The following is a 16,782-nucleotide window of genomic DNA, read 5'->3' as shown; positions in this document are numbered from 1 at the left end:
GTTGTCGCTGTTGTATATTTAATCGCTTGCTAGTCATCTATACGGTGATGCCAGATGGCTATCATAGAGAAGTACATGAGAGCGATATTAAAAACGCTTTTCCTTTGGTAAATTTCCCAAGATAAGATGTAATCAATTTGAATCCGAAATTAAATTTTAAAGTTAACGTTTTTTGGACATCTCTTGATCAAGTCCATTAAATGAATTTTATATACCCAAAGACACCTCTACTTTTGACATACATTTCGAAATTAGTATCCCATCACATTTATCCCGGTCACGAGTACCAGATAACAGCAAGCTAATCCAACGAGTTCCCTTCATCTTGTAAGCTGGCTAAACCACAAGACAAGTAAACCTAACGGAATTGTAAAAATTAAATAAATTAATCAATGACTAAACCCTAACCATTCCTATAACCATTATTATATTAATACTAAGAGAAACATCTGAACATAACCGCTATTTTCTTAACATGTCCGTCCATGCCGTCAATTACTGAAATCGTTACGATTGTTAATGGGAAGGGATGTTAGGAAATTGAATGAACCTATGACCTATACATCTATTCGACTTTAGCTCAATCTTCCTGAAAATTTACTTACAAAAAAAATAAATAAATAAATAAATAAATAAATAAATAAATAAAGAAAAGAAAAGATACTGAAATAGATTGCAAGTAAAAAACTTCTATTCGCCCGTGGCCGAACCTTTTTGTATCCATCGCCTTTATGTTAAAATAGAATATGCAAATATTTATTGTTGTAGTTTATGATTAAAGAGCACCCAGATAGGTGTTATTACTTCACTTCACGTTCTCCTGTGGGCGTGTCTCTTGACTAAATTGGATCATTTTGAATGCCAGACTGCATTCAAGAACTTTTAATGTTCTCTAACAAATTGATAGCTTCAATTTTGCGACCAAGGCCATAGAAACGGACAGGCGGACATGCTCAAATCGAACCAAATTTTAATGCTAACCGTGAATATATTCACCTCATGGGGGCTTCCACGTCAACGTTTATTGACAAAATAAATGTACCGGCATGCTTCGGTAATAAGCATCAAAACGTTCACATTTTTTTTGTATTTACGAATAACTTACTGAGATGCAGGGATGCAGGGTACGAAAGATGAATAAAGCTTTTCTAGCCTATATACAATTCCTAAACGAAACCGTACACATTTATAGTAAAAATCAAGGTCGTTAATCCTAAATGTCTAGAAACGATTAACTGGTAAATTGTTTGGGTTATGTATAAACTGATCATACGAGTCTTTGTAATCTAAGCTCTGTCGAATTTCAAAGAAGAACAAAATTTAAAACGCGGCCATAGCTGGGCATGGATTCTATAAATTCTATCCACTAGCACGAGCGTAGGAAATCTATACATTCTACCCACGAGCTTCTAATCTTTCACTTTCCGTAGGTCTTCCATTACGGAACGTTGTCTTAGTGTCGATAGGTATTACCGATATGTATTGCCACATATCTTGTATTGAAGAAAAATGAATTAGTATATCGAGTTTTTATTATGCACCGCCCCTACCTTTGGGTTTAGTTCACATTGGTAGTTGCTTACTTATCAACTAGATTAAGTAAGAACGTGAAGTTTAAAATTTTCGCAAAGAGATTTTGTGTAGATCACTTTAGTCTGACTATGTCGCCGTCGTTATTCTACAGTTACTCGTAAAGTATTGAGGTTATGTCCAAATTCTATAATAATGAATTTAAAATTATGCGTGAAGGAGTCGGTAAAAGGCCTGTTTCTAGCAACAAAGGTAATAACTAGATAATATCAGAGAGAGTTGCGTCTTTTAGGTGAAAATATTCGTAATTAAATTTGGCACAGCGTTCGCGATAAACGTTACCGCATTAGGCTGCTCGTATTGCATTTTCGAATGTAAGAAAGTGAAATGAATCCGCAATACTCGATTTTTTTTAAGGGATAAGCAAAAGCTTTTCGGATCCTTATCGATAGATTTTTACAAATGTACGCATATTTACATTTTCAGTGGGTTTTCTTTTCTTAATATGATTCAATTGAAGGAAAGTTTGCTTGATTCTTCCTACTTAATAATTCGTATCTTTAAACGATCTAATTGTGATAAAATATTGAGCAGAATATTAAAGACTAACTGACTTCTTGAGAAATTCATTCACGCATAGACCTTGTTATGTTAATAATGCCGCAAAAAAAAAAAAAAAAAAAAATCTAGGAAAAATTCAAAGAGGGAACAAAAAATAAATATCATATGGCAACACGGTTCATATCATGAACGCTTCTGTGCAGCCAGTTGCCATTGCTGACTTTTTGTTGTTGTTTTAGTTGTTTTTTTCTGTTTTTGTTTTTTTTTTTTTTTCCTTCTTTTTTTTATTGCTATTTTGTGTTGTTCATTCACCAAAAGTATCTGGGGGGTAAAATGTGCGCATATGTATGTGTGTAGGCATGCATATACGATTAACTGAGGTTTTATGTGTTTTTCGTTGTGCTTAATATTGTGCTGCTGCTGCTGCTGCTGCCTGTTGTGAATTTATTTGCAAACACTACTCGTTTATGTTGCTGCTGTTATTAGAGTACGTGTGTCTGTGCTGTGTTACTTGTGAGCATTCACCCTCTTCTGTGTAAACGTGCGAATGTTTGTTCGTAAGTTTGTTTTTTGCCTTTCAGTTTTATTTAATTTTTTTTTTTCCGTACACTGGTCCGTCCGATAGTTGTTTTGCGTTGTGTGTGCGGCCTTCTCAACCATCATCCATCCATCCATATATTAAACATTTTTATGAGTGACTGACTGAATGTATTTAATGTGCGTGCGTGTGAGTATTCGTAAAAGCTTACGTGAATATTTTTGTGTATATATGTACGAGTTGTTGTTTTTGTTTTTTTTCATTTTTTTTATTTATTTATTTTTTTTATTTTATTTTCATTATTGTATATTATGGACTGTTGCCAAACTTTAATGCCTTGCCGTCGACACACTCCATCAATTTGTCTTAATTTATAATCGGTGCGGATTACAGTGTTAATTACGTTGCAGTGCAATATTATGGGAAGCAAGCCGTCAAGGCGGTTTTCACTTTATATATGTATATATATATAAAATGGAAAATTTTTTTTTTCTTTTTCATTTCTTACTTTTCTTGGATGCGTATGGGTGTGTTAGTGTGCCTTGTAAAAAAAAAAAAAAAAAAATTTTTTTTTTTTTTGAAATACTTTGAGGCTTTACTTATTCATTAAGTATATATAATTTAAGTATTTGCCACCATAACAACTTGATTCGCTTGTAATACTTCATCGTACACTGAGATAGACATATACATAGACAAAGTCACTGCCATTAAAGTGTATACTACCACCAACGTACACATCTTTAAACAAACACATTTTATTGGAATATTTGACGGCAGTAAAGAACGTTAGAGAGGGATAGGATGGAAGAGTGAGAGTGAGAGAGGGACAGAGGGAGAGAGAGAGAGAGAGAAAGAAAGAAAGAGAGAGGGTAAGACATAGAGTGTTAGTAAGAGAGGGAAGGGAAATGGGTACATGCACACACACATATATAGGAAAGTACAGAAAAGCACATATACATACATACGCATACGCATACACAAATATACGCACACATACATTGATATATAATAGTACTACCTCTCAAAAGAACTGTTGTCGTCATCGGCTTAACTTGGCAGAAAGACAGCTTAGCAGCACACAAGTAGCAATGTAATCGCTTCTTTAATTAAGTGCTTTACTATGCGCGCCATAGTACTTAAGTACTTTACATACAAAATAAAATCACACACTGAAAGCCACAAGTACGTACATATAACACATTTCGCAACAAACAATCTTACACACAAAATGAACGTCGTCTACACGTTTGTTGTTCCTCCGTTAATGTGCATATATGAAGGCAGTTAGAGAAAAAACTAACTATAGCTTTTTATCATGAGTGTGCAAAAAACAGAAAAAGAGCAAAGCGTCAAGTACAAAATCGCTATGTAACTATATAAGGTTTAGTTGTATTATGCAAAAGTAATAAAGGCGGTCAAAGAGCATCGAAAGGAACCCAGTTGATTAACTAACAACTGTAACACGAAAGCTAACTAACTAACCAACTAAATAGAGACCAATCGGCTGTTTGTCCGTCTAATACTTTCATTTAATGTTTTTCTTTTTTTTGTTTTGTTTTGCGAATTTTACAAAATGCTGAAACACCATAAGTAAGACCGCGCCCAGTTTGTAGTAGTCGTCTTTATCTCGATGTCTTTTATTGTTGTTGTTGTTGTTGTTGTTTTTTTTTTTTTTTTTTTTTTCTTATAATGTTGTTGCCGTATTCATGCGGAGTCAATGGAGAATTTTTTGGCTTTCATTTCGTACACTACTGTGTAAAACATTGTCGACAATTTAAACAACCAAATTTTTGTCGAGTGTACTAAATTGAGAAGCTTGTAATAAATCTCAGTCGATAACGTGGATTGATTGTTAATAAGGGGTAATACGCGTTTGGAAAATGAAGACAATAAAACATACATTTTGCATACTATTACCGAAAGTTGTTCAGAGTTTAATAAGTATGTTAATTGGACTGAAAGAATCGACATCTTATTTTCAAGTCCGTTATAGGTCATGTCTTATTATGGGCAATCCCTTAAAAATTTCAACTTTTTATTCTTGAAGTTGTATCAATTCTTTTACCATATGAATGAATGATTCCATCTTTCGAGAGCACATTAACATGCAATTGAAGTCTTCAGGTTTGATCGAAAACAACCTGCGTGCCCAGTATTGGTATTTGTACTTAAATGGTTTTTGATTCCCAAAATTTTGAAGACCGTAAAGACAAAGAATTGTGGGATTTAACAAATTCATAATTTCACGCTGATCGAAGAAAAGATTTTTCATTAGCTTTTACTGAGCGCCGTACTAGAATGATAAAATAAAATTAATGTAACCCAGTTCTTCGACAAAAAAGCAGCAGATATTATCACCGAAAAGGAACCTGTTGGAAATCATTTATACTCTGTATTTAAAAATCACTTTGACTCTTAATTACTTTAATTAGCAGAAAAAAGTTTTCCGTTTGAAAAAAAAAAAAACGTTCTTTGTTTAGGTGGCATCATTTTTATACTCTATACGATGTGTGGTACAGGGTATATTAAGCTCGTGTGAAGAATGTATGCAACGTCCAAAAGGACTTTAGACACGTATTGACGTGTCTTGGACAAGGAGCGAAACTTATTTGAATGGATCATGTTTACCAATGCTCCCCATATAAGGTGTTATCGTGAAAAGACGCAATTCCAAATTTCAAAATTTTATCAAAAGGAACAAAATTTCTCTGAGTAATAACATTTCGGCGTATTAAATTGATTTAATAAATTTGGACCGGATGGTCCGATGTTTTGAACTTATTCTTATGCAACTCTTTCTGCCAAAGCTAGGCTTCAGTAAGGATTGCTCTAAAACAGATATTTGACATAAAAACCGATTGCATTAAATGTGGGTCATGTAGTTCTATTTTTTGTACCTCGCCCCTCATAAAGCTTCTGACGAAAAAAAATCTTTATTGTGGTTAAAAGATCTAATTTACAATGTTTTATGATGAAAATTCGCCCACAAACGTTACATGGCTCAGAAATTGACTGTACCCTGTCTAGATTACGTAGGTCTATTTTTTCAGACCGCCCTGTGTAAGGGTGATCATAAAAAGTATGGCTTCATTTGACAACATTGTTCAATTTTTAGATTTGTAAGATTTTAGCCAAGAAAATTAAATTTAGACGATTATGTCACGACATGTTTTCGGCCGCATTTTATATAACGATTCACATAAAGAGATAAGCTTTTAAATAGAAAAACGATAAAATTAGTGATTTTCTTTGATTGCGAAACTAATCGAAGAATTTTATTATGCGAACCGATAAGGTGTATCTAAAGGTCGGTCTTACCCGGCCAAAATATTCTTGCTTGTTTACTGATATTTTCGTTGCCATCACAGCCACAAAACAGGAAGAAGAAAATTTCAACTTTGACGCTCCATAGGTAAATGTAGAGTACACAATGCCAATCTTTTTTAGATCGCACTCTATATAAAGAACACAAAAAATTATTCATTTAAACAACATTAAGTCTAATGTAATAAGGATAAGCGTTAGTTAATTCCGTATGTCAGCAAATATCGCCATAAATGCAGTGACGACCTAATAAAAATTTAATGCTTTTAAAACGATCTAATATTTAGGATATTAGCAAATGCTTTTCGTAAAGAAGAAAGAGAAAATGAAAAGGAAAAGGAAAAAGGGGTTTAGAGGGAAAAACTTAATTGCTTCTTGCCGAAAGCAAAACAGTTATTTTCCAGGCTGTTGCTTTTTTAATACATAATTTCCTTTATTGAATAAAGGAGGTCATTACTTAAAGTGCAATCTAACAAATTTTGCCCTTTACTGTAAGCTATACAAACATTTAACACAGTATGTTTGCGCTGCGTCGTTGATTGTGTTGTTTGCCTCTTAGTCCATAATATCGAAGCCATCGCTGTTGTTTTTGTTGCTGCTGTGTTTTTATTATTATTGTTGTTGTTGTTGTTGTTGCTATTGTTGGTACTTGTTGTGTATGCTTCAGTAATATGTTCTCTTAGCACTCTGTTGCTACTGATACCAATCCAATTCACTGAAAGCATAGGATATGGCAATTTTTCGTTTTTAAATCTTTTTCTCTTTTTCATGTTATATCAAAAAAAAAAAAAAAGAAAAAAAAACAAAAAAAAGGAAAAAAGACGAAGAAGTAGGAAGAAAAAAACAGAAAAACAATTATGTATGAAAAAAGGCACATACCGAAGAACATCAGACATACACTTGCGTATACATATATATTTATATATATATATATATATATATATATATATATATATATATAAACTGTAAATGACTCGTAGTGAAGTGAAGGAACAATATAAGCAATGTAAAGGGAAGTAAATATAAGAAAAGGAAAAAAAAAACTTTACGACTAAATAGAGGAAAAACTTCTGAACGTTCATAGTGATTTATGAATGTTAATTTCAAAAAAGAATATAGAAAGCAGAGGAAGAGTTAAACATCAACAAGCAGCAGCAAAAGAAAAAAAGAAGAGAAGTAATTGCATATAAAAACAAACGACGACACAACAACAAAGTAACCTAAAATCTCTCTTTAATAGGAATGTAATGAAACATCACACGTTCAGTCGTGCGTACATACATGCATGCATATACGTATATACATATAGTTACCGAAGCTTTCACTTTTTTGACTTGGAAAGAAAAGGATATTTTCTCTTACAATTGCAAATACACTGAACGCTGCTAACATGCATTACATTTATGCTCCCAAACGTCTACTTTTTTTTAAATCGTTATTTTATGTGCAAATATGTGAACCATAAATAAAGGAATAGAACCTTCGGGCTGCAAAAGGAAACATTATACAAGAAAAAGAAAAAAAAAAAAAAAAAGAAACGGGAAAAAATGCTGTTATGAATACAAGCAAGAAAGCATAGTGAGCGCGTACGTATATGTCTACAAAAATGGGGAGAAAATATGGCAGGAGAAGCTATCAACCAAGCCGGCGATGAAAATTACATGAAGTCATCAACGTTTCAGACACTTCAGACTCTTCTAAAGTGTGCTTAAAAAATGACTGAGTGACACGCCACCTCATTTGAGATTTAATTATTTCGCGCTTTGATCATAAAAAAAATTGAATTAAAAATTAATTAAAACGTTTCATGTTTATTTAATACTTGCTCGATATGCATCTAATAGGCTTTAACGAAGTGGTGTGCATCTAATAAGAATTGAAAGAGAAAAAATTAAAAACAAAAATAAATAAATAAAAAATTGTGCGATAATCTCTTATTTCACTAACAATAACAGGGGTCCAAAAATCAGAAATTATATATCACTAACAGTATTCGATCTGCAGATAAAAACACACAATTTCCGAACAAGTTTCGTATGATCGTCGTTTGTAAATTTTCTGCATATAATAATATTGAATTGTTGTTGTTGCTGTTGCTTTATTTAAGAGTGTTTTCCGTGTTTTTCGATATTGTATCGAAAACTCACGGGACAACATTTTAACGAGTCAACAAAATAGCGATTATTGTACGTGTCGAATCTTCCAGTAGCAATGCACAACAGGACGATGCTTGTGCAGCTGCTGCTGCTGCTGCCGCGGAAACAGCCGTTGAAATTGCTAACTCAGCAGCGGTCGTTTCAAAAAATCCGGAGAAATCCACCCCTGCCGTCAATCGTAGCGCAACAAGCTCAAACATCAATAGTAGCAATAGCAGCGGGGTCGTTATTACCTTACCGACAACATCGACGACGGCAACAACAACAGCAAAAAAAACCAATGCTCAGCCACAAAGTAGTACAATTACGACAGCTTCATCAATCAGTACTGCAACATCAGCGGCTGTATTACGACCACCTACTGTTAATACGGGCCAAAGCACTTCACAAGCATCTACAAAGTCGTCGTTATTTATCACGACCACCACTACACGACCATCGTCACCATGCTTTACTATTACAATTGCTACCCCAGCAGCTGCAGCAACAACAACTACAACAGCAACGGCAGCAGCAACAACAACAGCAACGACAATACCAACAACTACGGTTAACACAACGACGAAATCAACAAATACGTCAAATATACAAAAGGTGAGTTTACCGCAACGAACCAAACAAATGATGATAACCTTTGCTCCGTGCAAGTCTGGCTTTCTCATAATTGTCATCAATAATGGTTGCGCTCGTAGTAGTTGAAGCCGATCAGCGTTAACACACTAATAAAACGAAATACAAACTTAAGATACACGCAAAAGATTTGAAGAGAAGATCTAATCAAATAATAATAATAATAATCATAATAATAATAATTTATGTAATAATTTTTTAAGCGTAAGATTTCTTAATGAAAAAATTATTGTTGCATAGACAAATAAATTGAACAAATCAAAAAAAAAAAAAAAAAGGGGGAAAAACATCGGAAATTGAATTGAAAGAAGAGAATAGTGCTTACTTCCATTTAATGCCAGTTTACACAGGCCGGCATCTGCGCGCAAATCAATTTCTTAAATTTTATAATAAATTTTGATTATAAATGAAATTAAAAGATATCAGCCGTTCAATCACAAACTGGCCACGTTTTCCGCTTACTAACTTTTCCAAAATTATAGTTAATATCTTAGCATGATTTATTTGACAAAGTGAAATATGTAGCTTTCATAGTAAACGTTTTCTCCTCATACTGCTACATGGCGAATATGATGGCAATGGCACATTGGCGGTGATTTGACTTCTTAAACAATTAAAATTTTTTTTCTAAAACATATTCGAACAAACGAACGGTGATGAAGACAATTAGCGTTAGGAGCGTTAGGTTTCATTCATTCAGAAGTCTTTTGAAGCATAAGTCTCCTTGAATGAGTTTAAATTCTGCAAGATCCATTTAACTATTTGTTTTCAAACTCTGAAATAAAAAGTCAAGAACTTCAACGATCGAAGGCGATATAAAAATATATTGAAGAGATATTACTAGTTACTTAATTGATAAGCTCAAAGAAAACAAAAAATTATGATGTAATTTGCTTAGTATTTACCTGAGATCGACGATATCCGAGATTGAAATCATATTGGATATGTCTTTGCTTTCATATTACATGGCATTGCGGTACAATGCCCGCAAAGTTATTACAATTGCAAATTTTTAGTAAATAACTAATAATTATGTATAAAAACTCTTCCTCTTTGCGGCGTAGAGGAATACATTTTAGTTTTCTTGGTCTCAACAATTGCAATTCGTCTTAAATGTCGTTTACAGGGTTCTGAAAAGTTAGGAGCCATCGTTTTTCCTTCAACGCCCACTCAACAAATTTCGAATGCCACACCAAGTCCTACTACTCCCCGGAAGTCGTCAGATTACCCACAACAAGCAACCAGCACACCATCCACAACAACGAATACATCATCGAATTCAGGCTTAGTTGTTGGCTCAGTTTCTAATTCTCTACAGAAATCAAATAATGAACAATTACCAACATTTTCTGCCCCGTCGTCTGTTGGAAGTAATAGCTTATCAGGAAACAGTTCTCAAATTGGGGGGCCTATTGGAGGACCTTTTCAAGACAGTGTACCGCCTGCATCCGCGCCGAATAGCAGTGGAGGTACCAATATGGGTATAGTTACAGTAACACCGCCTTCGCATCCCGCATTTGTGTCGTCTTCGGTGTCAACCGTGCCATCGGTAACTGAAAAATCACCCCTAGGACCACCGCACATGGCGCCTACATTTTCTCCCGCTAATCAGGTAATGTTAAAAGAACATCATGTAAAGCTATTAGACAATTATAACGTGATTATATTTATTGCTGTAGCTTTCTAATGATCCGCGAAATGCTTTAACGTCACCCTCACCTTCGGGACCCTCAGCCATCCAGCATTCACATGGGGAGGGTCCTTTTGGTACCAAACATGTAACGAGTTCTCCATCTCCTGCGGCTGGTAATCATATGTCTCCCGCGTCGAATGCATCGCCACTGCCTGGTATGCATCCGAAGTCAACTGGTTTGTTACCACCTGCCGGCACAAATTCACCAGCTACTGGAATGCAACTGCCACTTGGCACCCAAATGCCAGTTTCATCTTCTGCGTCACCACTCCATGCTCCCGCTGGTGGTTTTGGTTCGACTGGTTCAATTAGCAGTAGATTAGGTCCACCACATCAACAGCACCCATTCGCGCCTTCACCTCTTCATTCCAATGCCTCATCGCTAATGTTAAAGCCGAACGAAGTAGAAAGCCGAGAAAAAAATTCTATGCACAACGTTCCGCAGCCACCACCAATAATGAATGGCTACTTACCATCATTTGTATCGACAAGCGCACAAAGCACGTCAACTAGCGGTGCATCTAGGATCTCGCCACATCAAAATGTTGTAAATATACCAGCTACAACCCCAGGACCTGGCTTACCACCTCCTCCACCACATCTGTCTGTGGCTAATAATTCAAAGTCCTCATTAGCCGTGTCGACATGCGCTTCACTGCATTCGTTATCTGTCCCTCCCCCACCCACATCCACTACTATGGCATCAGCTAAAATAGCTCACAGTAATTCTGGTAATATACCTCTCATGCAAAACTCTGCGGCGGGGTTTGTTCCAGGAGGCCTTCCACCAGGACTACCGCCTGGTGTTGCTCCGCCTCCAGGTATGTTAAGTGGAGCTTTGGGACCTAATGGCATTTCTCCTATGTTGTTGCATACATCACCATATCGCCCGCCATACTCAAACTATCCTCTCTATGCACCATACAGTAGTCTGCCACACAGTCCTTATTTGCCCCCCGCAGTTCCATCACCTAGTGCTTCTCCGCGAACTAGTCGGGAGTCTCCGATGATGACACAAATAGGAAAAACTTCCGGTATAAGACCTCCTACGCCAGTAAGCCAACCTTCAGTGTCAGTACCTTGTCAACTACCGGCTCCAGCAAATAATAATAATGGTGGCGTTAGTATTACAAGCAGTGCTGTTATAAGTTCTGTATCCACAGCGGCACCGGCACATACATCGCTAACAACAACAGGATCCTTAAGTAATCCTTTGCAAACGGGCTTACCGCCCACTAGCGTGGCTCCTCATTTGTTGCATCATCCTCACCTTCCATACCCCACATCTCTGCAGCTGACACAGCCGATACTTAGTGCTCCTCCCAATTTGCCGCCACCTTCGGTTAGCCATAGTCATACTATAGCCAATGTGACCACAACGACATCAGCGGTTACTCCCCTAAGTGCAAGTTTAAGTAGTGGCAATAGCATACCTTCGTCATCGCTCAACCGGGATGGTCCGCAATTATTACCTCCACCACCACCGCATTTGCTTACACACCCTCATCTTACTCAGCCGCACATACCGCCAATACCGTCGCATATGCTGCCACCACATCCAGCATTGTTGCGTGGAGCTTCGCCTACCACGGTCAATAACGGCAATCATTCTACAACCATTGGTGGGGTGCACACCACTCTTAGCAACACAACAATGGCGTCGTCTTCGTCGTCGTCTTCATCTGTGATCCATAAAGTGATTTCGCCGAAAAGCGAAAGTCCAAGTAAAGAGCGCAACGATGTTAGCTACAGGTACCGTTCGCCAATATATTTGTTAGGTGCTTGCGCTCGTAGATTTAACATATATTACATTCTTTTACTTTAGCAATATACCTCGTTCTACAACGGTTAATGCACATCTGAGCGGTCCCATAAATCCGCAAATAGGGCCATACGTTAGCGTACCTGGTTCATTGGTACAACATTCAGTTTCAATGGCTCCATCTAATGCTGCCTATAGTTCCACGGTTTCTTTGCCTAACACAAGTCATGCCACGGGCTTAGCTACAACTATTATGAGTTGTGGCCCACATCAAGCACCTAGTCTACCATATCCGCCAAAACCCACTTTATGGCCGACATCAAGGTTGCAACAAATGAAATATCTATTGCTGTTTCAATATATTTCATAAAATCCTATCAACTTTTATTTTCATTAGCTCATCGGCTTCAATGCCCATACCGCCTCCTTCATCGATGATTACCACTCATGCTTCAAATATGGCAGCACGACCAACACCTCCCCCTAGTGGTCCCGTACCGCCAACGTCAACAGCCGTAACACCTATTTCCGTATCACCGCATACTACACCACTGCATTCCTCCAACGTTCCTGGTCCTGGACCAAGCACCTTCCAACCACAATATTTTATTCCCCCTTTACCACCTGTTCCTGTAACAGTGGCTATATCTTCTATGAGCGTGGTTTCTGCAGTTAATTCTGCATCTATTTCCAATTCCTCAATGCAGCCACCAACAATTCTAACAACCATGGTTACAAGTGCACCAGCAACATCAACAACACAAAGTTCGGCTCCGCATCCTTTCTCAGCCGAATCTCTTTTCCAGCCAAGTAAAAGTAAGTATAAGACAAAATAGTTATTTCGCAAGCTTCTGCATTCCTTTATTTTTCAGATGCCCAAGCTGATTTGTTGCGTGAGTTAGATAGTCGGTTTCTGGAATGTAGTCGTAGTGGGATGTCGGTGCCACCGCCTTCAACACAACCAGGGCCTAGCGCTACTACACCGACGCCAGCAGCACCACCAACATCTGCAGCTCCAACCGCTGCGCCTGCGACAGTGCCGGTGGCTCCTCCACAACAGCCTCCAACAGCTCCTCATTCTTCACCGGCTGGTCCATCCGCCTATTTAAGGCAAGAACTACATCATCATCAGCATCAGCATACACATTTGCATCAACATCAACAGCTTTTACCGACTGCCTTAACGGCTGCACCACCCACAGCTCCAGCCCCCATGTTCCCACCTCCTTTATTCAAAGACATTCCCAAGATTGCTGCGGTGGACTCACCCTTTTATCGTACTGGTATTGGTCTTCCCGGCTATACTGGCTACAATCCTGCTGGTCTCCTGCATCCTGGTTTGGGAGGCCCTACACCATTCATGCCTCCCAGCCACTTGACTTCGTTTGCGCCAAAGGTAATTTTCTCGCTGTTGTTCTCTCTTCTTCTGTCTTTATACATGTTAAAGTAACTAAAAACTGAAGAGCCCATTACAGTACATTTGTCCACACCTCTTAGCATCACTCAATCATTTCTTCTTTCCTTTTTCATGTTCAAAAATATTGCTCTCTTATATACATAATAACTCGAACACACTTACACATATTAACCGAACAAATGAACGCTTATTAAAAAAAATTTAAACCAATAATCATCCATCCCATCATTCAGACGATACAATCATCACCATCGCCTTCCACAAATCCACAAGCACCTCAACCGCCATTACCAACGAATATTGTTGATTCTTCCTCTAAATCTATTAAATTTACGGTATGTTTATAAATTTTTCATCAAACCAAGCCGATCGAACTTTTTCTATAATTTTTTATTTGTTATTGTTATTAAATGTTCATGGATTTTTAAATCTTAATCATTATCATTGCAGAAAACCGGACGATGGAATGCTATGCATGTGCGTATAGCGTGGGAAATTTATTACCATCAAAATAGGCAAAATCCCGATAAATTAGCCACCGGTAGCAGTGGCAATAGTAATAGCGCATCTACATCTGTAGGTCCACAAGTTGGAAGTAGCACGGGCAATGCTGGCAGTGGAAGTGCAAATGTTACCCCTAACAATAACGTAAGCGTTTCACAAAGTGGCGTAGTGACGTCTCTTTCCAATTTAGGCGCAGGGCCTTCGCCGTCAGTAAGCTCGCTAAACATGAAGGCATCTCCGGCTTTAACGTTAAGTGCGGCACCTTCACCTCATTTACTCCATAGACCAGGAGAATTGCCACCAGCTGCAGCTTATGCTGGAACTTTACCGGGTCGATCTCCATTTGAAACATCACCTCTTTCTGCCAGTTTTATAGGTGCCCCGCCCAGTCATATTGGTATGTCAGGAATATACTGTGAGGACAACAATAACTTTCAATACAATCACTTAAACATATCGTAATTTTAGGTACTGCTGTTTCACCATTCGGTCGTTATGTCGGCCCGTTTGGTTTTGGTCTGCCACCGTTCGGTAGGGAAATACCGTTGGGTGGTACTTTACACGACCCCTGGAGAACGTGAGTTTTTTCGTTTTGATAACATTTATATATTAAAAAGGTACAATATATTTAGGGTGGCTTTGCCACGAACTGTGCCTTATCATACTGCCGCACCGGGGGCGCCGCCCGGTTGGCCAATGAAACCCGATACAACCGCTTTAGATAATGCTCGACGTGAGGCAGAGGAAAGGGAGCGTGAACGTGAACGCGAACAAAGAGACAGAGAACGTAGAGCACGCGAGCGCGAACGCGAAGAACGTGATCGTAAAGAAAAGGAGGAAAAACTTAAAAGAGAACAACAAGAACGGGAAAGGGAAAGAGAACGGGAGCGCGAACGTAAGGAAAAGGAACGAAGGGAGATAGAACGTCGTGAGCTTGAACGAGAACGTTTGATGCAACAGCAACGTATTAATGAGTCCAATAAGCTCTCACAGGCAGCAGCTGCCGCAGCGGCAATGAATACAGCTCGAGAGCGTTCGCCGCATCGTAGTGTCACCGATATGCAAGGAGGACCAGTAGTACCACAAGGACCAGAAATGCGTATCAAAGAAGAACACCCGCGTACAAAAGAAGAACAAGATGCAATGATGATGAGAGCATCTGCAGCGGCCGTTGCAGCAGACCCACGATATCATCAATCGTTGGCTGCTGCGCAAGCAAATGCGGCAGCAGCTGCTCATCATGCAACGTTTCTGGCAAGTCGTCATGGACCACATGGTCCGCCTCCACCCCACATAACCAGAACTATGATGCCTCCCACTCTAGCTGCTCCACCGTTAACGCATTTCGGGCCAGCAGCGCCACCAGGGTGGGCGATGGATCCATACCGGGATCCATATATGGGATTACGTTATAATCCTTTAATGGAAGCTTTAAGGCATGAAGAAGCAATGAATCATAAAGCAGCAATGAGTATGTATGCGGTTCAGACAGCAGCACACTTACGTGGCAAAGAGCCTTCACCTATACCTCCGCCAAGTAGTGTGGGTGGACCGTTGGGACCACACCATCGCCTACAGCCCGGTCCAATGATAGCACCGCCACAGGTACCTCCCACTTCATTAGGGGGCAAACCTTCCAACTTAGGAGTTATGCCTCATCCCATGTCCATTGATCCAATGTTAGCGCCTAAAAAGGAAGAATCACCAAGCGGAGTAATGGGTATGACATCAGCTTCTTCTTCGGCACCATCAGCAGCTACCCCAGGTCGATGATAAATCAATATGCTAGAGCTTTCGTAGTTATGACTATAAATCGCAATAGAGAGAATATTAGAAGAAAAGAGAAAATAAGAAAAAAGAAATATTTATCAACATATATAGCAAGAGACCAATAATTCTGAAAGACACAAAGCATTGTATTATGTATGGAAACAAATTTTGTTATCGTTCTTGTGAATTGTATATATGCGAAAATTGAAATATTTCTATTAGGTCATTTTGGATAAAATACCTTTGAAAAAATCGATTACCGAAAGAATGTATAAAAGAAAAATTGAGTTTTAAAGAAAAGAACACAAAAGCTCACTCACAAGTAGCTTAAAGATAATTCTCTCTAAATAGTACCAACTCTACTCATCGCCTCAATTTGCTTATAAACGTTACTAAATTGTAAATATGGTTATCTATGAAACCCTTTAGTTGTTTAGAATACAAGGAAGAAAAACAGAGAGAAGGAGTCATGTAGAAAACACAAGGGCAATAATAGCGTCGATATCGTAAAAAATTGAAATAGGAAAAAGTACATACTAGGTATGCTACGGGGTAGGCCGCAACATATAAGCATATACTCTTAAGCATACTCTTCATTCGCTCGTTTTGTATATGTATGTATGTATATATGCATATATATATTATACACATATATATATTATTTCTACATGTGTGTATATCTATATACATATATACCCATAATTATATATATATATATATATATATATGTATATATATATATATATAAATACAGTTATATATATATATATAATACATTAAGTATATATATTAATAAAAAACTTTATATTTAAATGTTTGTATATTAGAAAAATAGGGACACGTTGCATATTTAGAACATTTGTATTATGTGTAAAGTTTTCTTTCTCTCTTTTA

The 16,782-nt window shown here is 37.7% G+C and overlaps 1 protein-coding gene across 2 annotated transcripts in view; it reads left to right on the top strand.

The window, feature by feature from the left end:
- Positions 1–16,550, top strand: part of LOC119642542 (serine-rich adhesin for platelets) — a 47,432-nt gene extending 30,882 nt beyond the window's left edge. The window contains exons 6-13 of one of the 2 annotated variants that reach the window (XM_038041706.1): positions 9,869–10,354; positions 10,422–12,187; positions 12,261–12,521; positions 12,595–13,013; positions 13,070–13,593; positions 14,065–14,515; positions 14,587–14,695; positions 14,751–16,550. In XM_038041706.1, coding sequence (XP_037897634.1) covers positions 9,869–10,354; positions 10,422–12,187; positions 12,261–12,521; positions 12,595–13,013; positions 13,070–13,593; positions 14,065–14,515; positions 14,587–14,695; positions 14,751–15,891 — 5,157 coding nt within the window. In that variant the 3' untranslated portion in view covers positions 15,892–16,550. Of the gene's footprint in view, positions 1–9,868; positions 10,355–10,421; positions 12,188–12,260; positions 12,522–12,594; positions 13,014–13,069; positions 13,594–14,064; positions 14,534–14,586; positions 14,696–14,750 lie in introns of both variants that reach the window. The other variant, XM_038041698.1, reaches the window with a different exon arrangement.
- The last annotated feature ends 232 nt before the right edge of the window (positions 16,551–16,782 follow it).

Source organism: Glossina fuscipes, unplaced genomic scaffold (genome assembly GCF_014805625.2).
Source record: "Glossina fuscipes isolate IAEA_lab_2018 unplaced genomic scaffold, Yale_Gfus_2 0, whole genome shotgun sequence".
Lineage (NCBI taxonomy): Eukaryota > Metazoa > Arthropoda > Insecta > Diptera > Glossinidae > Glossina > Glossina fuscipes.
This window is presented reverse-complemented; position numbering and strand designations above follow the sequence as displayed.